This window comes from Diadema antillarum, unplaced genomic scaffold (assembly GCF_040938485.1).
Source record: "Diadema antillarum isolate AM-2024a unplaced genomic scaffold, OU_Dant_1.0 seq00000507_RagTag, whole genome shotgun sequence".
NCBI classification, from domain to species: Eukaryota; Metazoa; Echinodermata; class Echinoidea; order Diadematoida; family Diadematidae; genus Diadema; species Diadema antillarum.
The window spans coordinates 1,112,110-1,125,044 of record NW_027271462.1 but is presented as its reverse complement, the minus strand read 5'-3'; the positions used below and the strand labels follow the sequence as shown (position 1 = coordinate 1,125,044).

Sequence of the window (12,935 nt, the reverse complement as noted above, 5' to 3'; positions counted from 1 at the left end):
TTCTCAGTAAACCATAACTGTAAATGGTTTAGTCTAGAAAGAGTCTTATCATATTCATTGTTCACATTTTTTATATTTAACAATACTTAACATTGATTATACTGATTAACATTTTTACATTGGATGTTTCTATTCCTTACATTCTAGAACTATTTTGAAGCATTAAAGCTGGGCTTTTGTTTCATCTGCAAATGGACAATATTCCGCAGTTAGGTGGACATGACATGGATAAAAGAAATGTGCCTCTTTATCTTACTCCAACTAATGCCATGGATGTTCACCAATCACTAAGGTCTTTCAAATTCAGTAGATTTTATTTTTCGTATTTATTGATTTTGCGAGATCTAAAACTATCATTTAAAATGTACATGTGGGACTGGGGACGCTGAAATTCACTTAAATGCAAATTACAGTGGGTTGCTTTGAAAATTTTTCCCAAAATTTTGCTAAAAGGTAAAAGATGAATACATTTAAATACTCCAGAAGTCATGTGACATTATGTCAATTACAAAAGGGTGAAATGACCTGCGGAATTACTCCGGACAAATGTAACGTTACTATTAAACCGTAACGTTACTAACCATGCATTTGGGGGTCTAGCTAATAAATTATCGGTCGAACTGCTAAAAATATTTGCGTGAACATTTGTCATAATGCAATACCAGGGGTAATTGAAATTAATGCAACACTTTGTTTGAAGTAACTTGAATTTTTGCACACTTTTTGTTACAAGACATTGATTTTTTTGTCATGTCCTTTTTTTGTAACGTTACTAACCAGCCCTTTTAGTTGCCATAGCAATTCTAATATTTATTGGATTGTACTCATTCTTTTCTGTATCATAAACCTGGGAAGGATGAACATGTTTTTAACATGATTTTGACTTGAAATTAATAAATGGTGATTTAATAGTAAAAAAGATATCTAAATTTCTTTAAATGTAACGTTACTAACCACGGAATTGCCCAAATGGGAAATTATGAATTTAATGCAGGAGTGGAAGCATCTGTCAATCAAAGCCAATGAATCAGTCACACTCTCTCCTACAAAACATGTGTCTGAATAGGTAGATAGTATGCTGTATCCTGCATGGTGGAGCCATGAATTTAAGTCATGTTTTCCATACAGCCAGCGTGACCTCTCCACTTTGCGTGCAATTTGCTGAAGTGATTTTCATCTTTCGATCTCCTCTCAGGGTTCTTTGACCTGTGATTGCTTTCATCTTCGTTTGATCAATGAATATATGAACTGGTTCACCCAATCATGTGATAACTACGAGACAATATACAAAATGTATCACCAAAACTTTAAAGGGGATGGCTAGTAACTGATCAGTGGGAATCAGTGGGAATGCTGAGGGATGATTGTTCCAATCCTTGTGGGATCATTTAAGAGTACATTATATATCTATTGTTGTGTGAAAATTATTTGCTTCAGAATGGTCTCATATTCAAGTAATGTGCAGTTTAATGTTTCCAGGTTAGCGTGCCTGGTCAGTGACAGGGCATTAATCTGCACATTACTTGAATATGAGACCATTCTGAAGCAAATAATTTTCACACAACAATAGATACATAATGTACTCTTAAATGAATCCCACAAGGATTGGAACAATCATCCCTCATCATTCCCACTGATTCCCACTGATCGGTTACTAGCCATCCCCTTTAATAAGAGCATCAATACCTGACCAATGATGGACATTCTCCCATATGATACAACCTCCATTAATATTCAGTTCTTGAAAGTGCATTATACCATATGATAGTTTCTATGAGTGTACACAAAAACACGACAACCATTCATTCGTAATGTCTTATTGAGATATCATCCACAACATAAAATGCTGTAGAGAAAATGTTGTTGGGTGTATAAACTGATAAAAAGTCCAGCAAAGTAATCTGTCAGAATAGTTCTGAGGTAGTCCATGGCTTCTGGGTTACCTCAAAGTACAGACACTCTGATGGAATGTCAGTCTGTCAGTTTTTACTAAGCACATTATCTAATACAGCAACCGTTCCAGCATCACACTGCTGCAAAACCAAGACCTGAGAGACAAATAAGCCTTCTTCTTCTTCTTCTTCTCCTTCTTGTCTTTGGTCTGTCCTGGCCATGCTCCTCAAAGCACAATGAGAGCCAAAAAAAAAGCGTGATCCTGCCGGACGACCGATGCCATAACCTTTTCCACGAAACAGCGGGTGGTGCCACGTGAGACATGGGTGAAGATGTCGCTACGGACAAGGGAGAGGCGGGCTCCGGCTGACACATCACTACAGTCCATTTCACACTCAGCTCAAATCCTTCTGTTGAAAGGCGCGACAGGTTTCAGTAGAAGCACACAGTGTGAAGGACAGTTATATTCATCTCATGCTCAAAGGACTGTATTAACTCGTCAATTTCATTCTCCAGATCCTCTGCACTTTCCAGCTGGGTGAATTAGAAAGAAAAAGGTGGTGAAAATTTGAGTGGTAATGGTAATTTTCAAAGTAACATTCATTAGCACCTCATTCAAATTACAATGTATATTCCCCTGTGCTCAAAATTGGCAACTTTATCAAGGTTGCGTTAAAGATGCTGTTTTCATTATCATTATTTCACTTTTCCCACTGGGGACATTGTGCAAATTCTAATGTTACACAAACTTTCATTCAACTTAGACAGTAATCATCAACACCATCAGGTTTTGACTCTTATATCAAATCAATGTAATTCAAAAGATTTTATCATCAAATATAAATATATGTATGAGCACTTAACCTGTTGAGGACAGACTGATTTTGCTACAACATGTATTTCCCATAGACACCTGCCTGAGTAAACTCGGGACTCGTCCTCAACGGGTTAATGCTTGTTGTGCTTCAAATCCTTGAATGGGCAGTCTATTCCAGATCAAATCCTTTCATATGGTTAAATCTTTGAAATCTTTAGGTCTGCATAGTATTGAAAGATAGGCTGCATCTCTTACTCATACTGGTTAATATACAGCTCAGTATATCTGCTAGATTGAAGTATGTAAGCTATCTGGCTCCAGAATTAATCTCAATAGACATGAAGAGTCAGCATTGAATTTCAAATACTGCTGCTGGTGGCACTTTGTTAACTATACGCGACTCCTTGATTGATGTGGACCACATGATTCAATGTCAAGTGCCTTCACTTTTCTGTGCCTGGCTTAACATGTCCCCAGAATATCATATGAGGCTCAATGAAACACAATAACAGTAGCCACCTCTTGATTGGGACACATCCAGGGTACTGTAAAACGAGGAAAGTTCGCCAGCATTTCAATTTCGCGAATTTTGCGAGCTGTAACATACGCGAAATTAAAATGCACGCCAAAGTTTTTGTCTACACACTATGCATTGGATGCCAGTGGCAAGTCGCGAATATTTCATGCTGCCAGAAAGGCCGTCGGCTCCAATTCGCAAAATTTTCATGCCGCGAGTATATCGTGTTTTACAGTAATACCTTTGTCCCGACTACAAAAGCAACTATCTGGATACAATTAAAGGCCAGACATACAGTCATCTGTACAGTGTACTCCCATTATAACAAACACAGTCATTACAAACTTCTTGTTACAACAAAGTAATAACTCAGTTACACATATATTTTTATTTATACCTTAACATACTTACTAACATTTGCCTATAGCAAAAGTTCAATGCAACAAAAGAAAACTGAAGTTATCAAGAACTTCCTTATGTCTGGAGTCCCAAGTATAATTCACAAAAGTCAGTAGATTGGTCTTCACATGGCACTGTAACTCACACACACTTGGGTGCCTAATATGCATGCATGTTATATGCACATATATAGTATGCATTTTCCGAAGAGAATAGTTCTAGCTTTAGAGTGCAAATCGTTAAAGGGACTGTACAGTACTGGTTGAGGTGAGGATTCAGCTTGAGATAATTTGCAAGATATTTAGAAACCACTCTATGAAATGCTAAAGAGCATACAATTCTATGGGAAATCAAAAGTTTATTTGATGAAAATCGGTTTAGAAATAACTGAGATATCTAAAAACAAGGAAAAACAATGAGATCCTAATAAAAATTGTGGCCTGTCATATTTGTTAGGAAAGTGTTTTTTTTTTCATATCTCAGCCATTTCAAGGCCTTTTTTTAATCAAATAGATGTTGAATCCTTCTTTAAATTACATGGTTTTCATATTTCATAAGAGGCTTCTCATTATCTCATGAAAAAAAAAATTATAAACCTGAATCCTCACCTCAACTAGTACTGTGCAGTCCCTTGCCTTGATAAATGTGGCTGGTTAATGTTTGGACACGGTGGGATCAGCATGCTGGTGGACTACCAACGATGCATTATCATTGTCATTGCCATTTTTCTAGCATGATGAAAAAGCGCTTGGCTTACCTCTTTCAAAAAACAAGTAGAGGTAGTCAGGTAGAGTTATTTTGTGTCAGCGTCAAGAGGAGGAAATGTGTACTTCTTGTAAGAAATGATATTTCTTTTTATTTTCCTGATATTTTCCGTACAGGCAACTCCCACTCTAACGAAGTCCTCGCGACTGGCAATTTTCCTTTGTTATATTGAAATTTTGTTAAAGCCAAACAAAACAATATGTAAAGAGATCTAGATGATAATTTTGGAACATGAATTTTTACTCCGTTGCAACAAGAATTTCATTATAACGCACATGGTTATAAGGAAATTCAATTTACAATGAAGTAAAACTTCAGACCACAACATTATCCGCACTTTGTTTTTTAGTGTTTCTTTGTTTGATTATAACAAAATTTCAATATATAACCTCATAACGAAAGAAAACTGCCGGTCCCGAACACTTTGTCATAACGGGAGTCCATTGTATCAACCAGACACACTGTGCCATTTGAGAAGGTGAACAAAGTACAGTTAGGTTTAGTCAGAGCCTAAACCCCGCCGCATATTATACAACTCACGACAATGCGATTGACAGACTTTGGATCTGAAATTTAAAACAAGCGTTTTTATTCAGAGGCTATTGTGATTTATTTTGGATCTAACGTCTGTCAGTCGTATAGTGTGCGGCGGCATAAAGGGATGGTATAGTATTGGTTGACGTGAGTATTCAGCTTTTAACTTTCTGTGAGATATGTGTACTTTGAAACCACTTCATAAAATGTTAAAAAGCATACAATTCTAAGAGGAATTCAAAATTTATTTGATGAAAATCAGTTTTGAAATGCCTTAGATATCCAAAAACAAAGTAAAACATAGGGATCCGAATATAAGGTGGGTCCAACCTTTTATTTGGATCCCTTTATTATCATTTTGATATCTCAGCCATTTCAATACCAATTTTCACCAAACAATTTTTGAATTCCTCTTAGAATTATAGGCTACTTAAAATTACATAAGGGGTTTGTCATTATCTGAAAAAAATCATCATCATAAAGCGTTGAAAACTGAAAACCCCATCTCAACTGAAACTGTACCATCCCTTTAAGACTCATTTACAATGTACCTTCATGGCGAGACTACTAAATCTGAATGCCCCGATCGTTGCTTCCTCGTGGTTGTCCTGGATGTCAATGTTGATGACGTGCACGGGAACTTGGGTCTCTTCTTCTCTGGTATCAAAATCTTGGTGGCAAGAAGGCGGAGATGGAGATCATTGCAATTAAAGGAGAATGAAAAGCAAATAAATGCATGTTGATTGAGTGAATGCAGCAATATTAGAAGAAAATATCAGTGAAAGTTTGAGGAAAATCTAGACAATCTGTTCAAAGGTTATGAATTTTTAGAAGAATGAAGTTTTGGCACCGCCATCATCACGAGAAGACTACTACTTGTACAGTTTGTGATGTCATGTCTGAAATATTATATAAGAATATATTAAGAAAATTCAACATATTTTCAATTTTCTAGCATTGTGAAAGAGCACCTGGCTGAATACCTACAAGAACTGTATTTCAAAAAGTAGGGGGAATGATATAACCCTTACCATAACAGCGACAAATTGAGGGAATGTCATCTTACTTTGTTACTTGACATATTATGACACTTGCTTTCCTAAGACCAGTGTACATTTGAGTATAACTTCCCATTCACAAGCTAATACTTTCAGACAAGCATACTAGGGTACAGTTTATGTAACACCCCATTCACACACTGACACTATGGCCAGCGGGTATGAGAGTATTATGTCATAAACAGTGTGTGTAGCAGTTCCATGACATTTGCTCCTGTGACAATTGCTCCAATGAAATATCTGCACACTAAAGCCAAACATAAATTCTATGTACACAATCATAACACTAACCCTACTCCTAATCCTAATCCTATTCCTCACATTAAACTAAACCTAAAACCCAATCACAACCCTAACCCTAAGTCCTTGGAGAAAATATGACCGGAGTAATCATCACAGGAGCGAATGTCGTGTCACTGTAAATTTTCTCAAATCAGAATTTCCTGGCAATTTTTTTTTCGACTTGGCATAAGTTGCATGTTTCTGTGATATTAATGTGACTAACAAAAGACATGGCGAGGGAACATGCAAGCTATGCTCGGCCTCGTGGACGGTGCATTCCAATGTCTTTTGTTAATCATATTAGTACTTCAGCATTGATTGACAGATGAGGTCACTATCAGAATCTTGGTTTGGAAGTTTTTGTGTGGGCTTATCCAAGTAATCTAAAGAAAAATAGAAGAAATAATTAAATACTTTATGGATTATTTGTAGATATTCGTTCCACCACAAAAGTGATCTTAGAGGGTATCACAAATCAACACAAATCAACATGCATTTGTATGTCATAAAACCTTTATATTTGATTTTTCCCACCTTCCAGCACTTGGTCATATACTCTCTCTTCTGCAGTCAAGATGATGTCAAACTTTTCCTTGCTGCTCTGGAATCTCTCCGGTTTTGGTTTCAATCTCCTGTTCCGGTCTAACATATGCAAAATACCGTTCTGGGTGTATCTGGTTCCACCAATCACCATGCAGAAGAAATAAACAAATTAAGGATTCAAAACATTCTCAAGAAATTGGACAACAGTCAGCATACATCCTTCAGTATTCAAAAACAGCCACTGAAGAAAAAGAATACAATCAAACAGTTAACTATATGAGCGTTCCGTATTGAGGTTCCAATGATGTCTTCAAGCCATGCTGTGGGGCAAAAACTGCCTATGGAGGCCCCCATACACTTGGGCAAGCATGTAAGCGTTACATCCCATGCCCCGTGATAGGCAGACATGTATGCGTAATGGAACCTCATCTATTGGGACTCAAGTACAAGCTTTGACCCTGGGCAAAATATTTGATATGTGCAACTCAAGTTGTGCTCAGTAAGAGCTGACTGTAATTCCTTGTCATCTACAAAACAGTATCCAAAGTACCTAAAGAGAAACAAAACAATTACTATCAAAGTCCACTTTAGAATATATCTACATACCATACCTAAGGAATAAAATGAAAGCTATTTAAAGTCTTGAGATTCCATCAATTCACCTTTTGGCTTACCAGAGTCAGAACACTGAGGGCGCTGTCACCAAAACAATAGCCAAATGTACCATGCTAAACACCTCCCCAGCAAATTGGAATGAAATCTGTAAGAAAATGAAGCTGGTAGAGGCTAGAGGGCCCACAAGAAATGCGATGCCATGGCAGCCGCTGTTGTACCTTCTGGAGACTTCAGACAACAAAAAGCTACATACTGTATCTTCAGCATAAATGAGAAAGTATGATGGGATAAGCATTCTGTTTCTGCACAAAAATGTGTGCTAATTCAAAACACTTTTTTTCTGTAACATTCAACATGGGAGATTTGTCTGTTCTGAAAGACCATTCTAGTATCACTGCTGTCATTGGATTTTATTGTGAGAGCAATACTATCATAAAATAGACAAAGCACCTACAATGTACATACCCTTCCCTATGTTATAATTTAGTACTGCAAAATTATAACCAAAAAATAATGGAAGGGAAGAGTGTAAGAAATTCATATCAAATATTGATATTGGTCACAGATACCACCAAGAAAATATGCTCTTTGCTGCATAATGTTTTAACATACATGTCCATGGGACTATCAGACTGGTCTTAACCCACTGAGGACAAATCCTGAGTATACTCGGGCAAGTGCCTCTGGGAAATGCATGTCGTAGCAAAATGAAACCGTCCTCAACGGGTTAAATTCATATTCTTGCATCCAGTCATTTTTCATTGCAACTGATTAATGATTGCCCTTCATCGATGCCCTTCAAGCACCGATTATTCAGTGTTTTAGGAGTAGCCACAACAAAAATAATGGACACAGTATTCTTGCGTTGGACTTAACCAACGACCTCCAAATTGCTAGACAGGTGACATATCCACTAGACTAACAAGTACCACAGCTTTCAAAGACTGAGATAAACTTGAGGATGCAGTAAATAAATTGGTTTCTATTTATACTTACAGGGATCATTACAGAACATGACACCTTGAGAACATTGCGAAAGGAAACCAAAGTGCAAATCATTGTGGGTCATATCATTCAGAATCACTTTTGAATTAATTGTGTTGTTCCGAATTGTTTAGTTCTGCATACAATGCAACTTTGGTTAATGAACACATCTGCATTGAAGTGGGAGTTTCACTGTATAAGACCAAACAAAACCATCCACTAAGCATCCCATCAGTGTAAAGAGGATACAAGTCTCTGTCCTTGCGTTTTAAGTCCTGATACATGTCTTCATACGTCGTTTTGAAGTCATAGATGTTTGGTTTGTCGGGCGCTGGTCCCGGAAGTTTTACTGTAGCACCTGTTCCAAAGGATTTCACATTCAACCCTTTTTTCCTACAGTTAAAAACACAAATAAACAAACAAATAACTGAACTATAAATAACACAGTGTTCAAATTATTTAAATGCAAGGAATAAACAACTATTGTCATTGCTAGACAAAATTGTTTACGAATATGACATTTTACAAAATTATGCAAATTTCCAAATTCCTACAAAATGTGGTGCCTCTGTTCGATCTACAAATCATCCAGACTTCAACAGAACTTACAAAGCACAAAAATGAACAAATGATCATATCATTTGCTGTCTACAGATACAATTAATGCCGGACCAAAGAAATTGGAAAGTCTGCAAAATGTACAAAAACAAGTTTCAAATCAGCAAACAATTTTACCTGACATTTGCAGCTGTGGAAAAAACAAACAAACAAACAAACAAACACCAAATGCACAAAACATACTCAAATCTGAACAAAGTCTGGCATTGTTTTTGCTGAGGATATGATGACTTGTTAAAAAAAAAAAAATCTTTTAACAATTACATCTGTTCTAATATTATGACAAGGAAAGATGGTTTTCATACTTAAAATGCAATATGAATATACAGAATTAAGAAATGTGATATCAAATCTTTCATTGCCTTGCATTTGGCAATACAGCACAATTGCAAGATTGACTTGAAATTATGGTATGCCATTGGTTTCTCTTTTCAATCTTATCTCACGTTTTCAGAATCCACCTCAAATTGTTATCAAAATTTACAGAAAAAAGTCCTTTGTTCCTTACTGTATTATTTTCAATCGAAGGAAACCAAAACCCAGAGAAATGTGGATTGAATGGAAGTGCCAGCAACATTAGTAGAACACATCAGTGAAAGTTTAAGGAAAATCGGACAATCGATGCAAAAGTTATGCATTCTTAAAGTTTTGGTGTTGGAACTGCTGGATAAGGAGACTACTAGAGGTTAGGTTAAATGATGTCATGCGTGGACAACAATATAGAGAAAATATAAAGGGAATTCCACAAAAATTCATTTTTCAAGCATAATGAAAGAGCACTTGACGGACTGCTCTCAGAAAGCAAGGGGAATAATTGCTACCCTTAACATGTATGTACAGCCTACTTGTATGTCAGCATCAAGGTGATGGAATACAGATGTATAGATGTATGTAATCTTTTATGAAAAATGAATTTGGGTGGAATTTTGATTTAAATAACTATTATTATTATTATTATTATTACTATTATTATTATTATTATTATTATTATTATTATTATTATTATTATTATTATTATTATTATTTATTCGGCAATTCAATATACAATATACAATACAAGCTGACATAAAATACAAACACAAAATCGTAAATACATGATATAAAAATTGTGGTGGTTCCAGGTGCATGCTGCTGGTTGTCAGGGGAGGAAAAAGCAAACTTAATCACCGAGGCTCGAGACCTTCCTCCCCGACCAGTGCATGCACCCGGAATCAGCTATATGAATGTAAAACAGATACAATCATTATCAAATAATACATCATTACACAAAAATGCTCTGGATTCAAACACAATTAGACTTGGAATTTGTCAACACTGACAAATTAGGTGATCCGATCTTTTCGAAAATCAATGATTTGAGTTCTGATCCCAATATAGGCATGACCATACAGGTTTCATCTGTGTTTGGGGACATTGGCCATGTGATGTTTGGAATCTCATTTAGAAAAACTCAAGCAGTTGCATAAATTATAGGATATTTAAGGATGATATGTGTTATGAAAAATATCTGAACATTTTGTCCCCAAACCTGACAATGATACTTTCACTAGATCTAGATGCAGAAACTTCAGCAAACTCCCAGTTGTTTCTGGCAGTTATATGCCCCTAGCCCCTACTCCTTGAACTGCATGAGAACTTGTGAAAAATGCAAGAAAAATGTTGTACGACAGGAGAGAATGTGATGCCTATGATTCAGAGCTTGTTAAAAGGAAATTGTTGATTAAAACTGAAAAATCCATCCACGTTCAAATTTAAGAGACTTTTTCAAGCAAGAGGTAAAGAATTTATTAATTAAAGTGCAGATTTATTCTCTATGTATTCCCAATTAATAGATTCAACTCCTCATAACAAACACTGAAACAGGACATAGGATAGATTTGATACATTGTAATAATTTTGTATTTTCCCCTTTTTCATTTATTTCTTTTTGTTGTCGTTACTTGTTGTTGGTTGTTGTAATCATCATGATCATAGTTATTCAATTGTCATGATTGCTTTGTTACATAATGGAACCTCATTATAAAGAATTCCATGGAACCATGGAAATTACGGCGCTAGTGTACTTTCACACCTGTTTCAGTGTTTGTCAAATGATCTCCAAACATGCACAAACTCACTCTTAATGTCCAACCCATCAAAAGCCTCAAATATTTGCATCTGAGTGAGATTCAAGGCCAGTATAAAAAGGAATTTTTACCGTTTTGACACTTTTACACTTGTCGAATTATGTCGATCGCAGCTACACTATACAGTTCACCCTGCGATAACTGTGTTGCACAGGCAGGAGCAGACAGCACAGCACCGTACACACATTCACAGCAGTGAGCGCCGCGATTGATCTGAATATAGATTGTAGCATGGTCTACACAGTACACGTAGCTATCTCATAGCAACCAGTAAGTTCTTCTATGATATCTTTGAAAAGATAATACTTTTTCCGCCTTTCTCTTGGCTTGTACCGAGTCGCGGGAGCGATTGAGGATTGGGGTTGTTCGTGTTGTTTGTGGTGGGTGAGCGCACGCACTTGCGTATATGTATGAGGGTGTATGTGTGTGAATGAAAGAAGATTGTGAAAAATGTGGTTATTAGACAAGGGTAGGGTGAAAGAATACAAGAGACCCGCGAATCACACGCTCACCCGAGTATCGCAAGTTCACCTTCCATGCATTCTTGCAGACTCTTACCTGAGAACATTGGAAACTTATGGTGGGGGTAGCTTTGAGAATGGGGGCATGGCATCCATTTTACATATTCCATCACACTGGTAAAAATACCTGCCAAGTACACTGTACTTTAGAATGTTGGATTATGCAGCTTGGGAAAAAAGACTTAAAGCCCTATCACTTTTGATTAGAACCAGAGAAAACTATTATTTAATATGAATTCATTAATTTAGGAGATTTGGACCCCCTGGGGCCCCCAAGGAAAGCATGGTGCCCATTCAAACACTTTGAGATCTTATCCCTATGGGAATGCTACTTTGGTGAAAATCCATTATGTTGTTTTCAGCAAAAAGATGAAACTTTAGGCCCGCATTTGGACCCCCCATTCCATCCCGCTTCCTTGGGTCCCAAGGGGGTGGAAGTAGGGAGGGCACCCCTGATTCTCCCATGATCAAACTTGAAACAACAGTCATCAATATACTGACTCATTATTAGCTCAATCACTTCCAGTCTCTCCAGACCTAGAGAAAATCTGTAAAGATTCCTTACAGGAGGGGGGACCCCTGGGGCCCCCCAGGTGGGGCATGGTGCTTAATATAGAAAAACTTAATATAGAAAAGATCGATTTAAATTCTTTGTGAAACACCCTCAAGGCACAGGCTCCAGACTCCAGAGCCGTCGCTCTGGCCCGAACGCGAACGGAGCGCCCGAGCCCGCCCGGCCCGGGAGGGGAGCGAGATGTGTGCTTGGTGCTAGTGCTAGTAGTAGTACACGTGTAGTCAGTGGTTTGCATTTAAAATCTAGTGCAATTTAGTGGTACTGATAACAGACACTGATGATGTTTTACTCACCCGAGAATAGCATGGGCTTCCATACTGCGATTCTGATTACTTGAACACACTACGGCAAATTTCAGCGGCATTTTAGACATTTTTTCGCGAGTAGGAATACAGAATATTTAAGACTAAATTTCAGCAGCGCGTACTCGGCTAGCTAGCTATAAGGGGAGCTCGGATCGGACAGGGAGGTGAGACACTCACCTCCCTGGATCGGAGTACAACAAACGAAAACACATGAATCAAGCAACAAGCGAAATGTGGCGCTGAGGTTGCCTATTTAGTCTTCATTCAGCTCCTTATCACTGGAGATCTATAGCAAATAAAATTTTCAGATACTCTAGAAAGGGAGTACACGTAGCTAAAAAATAATATGGAAGAGACGAGGAATAAGAGAGGATGGAAAGGAAA

General features: G+C 37.2%; 1 protein-coding gene across 1 annotated transcript; it reads right to left on the bottom strand.

Moving 5' to 3' along the window:
• Positions 1 to 2,325: 2,325 nt before the first annotated feature.
• LOC139733959 (RNA polymerase II subunit A C-terminal domain phosphatase SSU72-like) lies at positions 2,326 to 12,635 on the bottom strand. The gene is made up of 5 exons (XM_071644772.1): positions 12,540 to 12,635; positions 8,657 to 8,800; positions 6,800 to 6,939; positions 5,477 to 5,595; positions 2,326 to 2,427 (listed from the first exon to the last, which is right to left on the bottom strand). Exons 1-5 carry the CDS (start codon positions 12,617 to 12,619, stop codon positions 2,326 to 2,328), a joined length of 585 nt encoding a protein of 194 aa, XP_071500873.1. The 5' UTR covers positions 12,620 to 12,635.
• Positions 12,636 to 12,935: the final 300 nt, after the last annotated feature.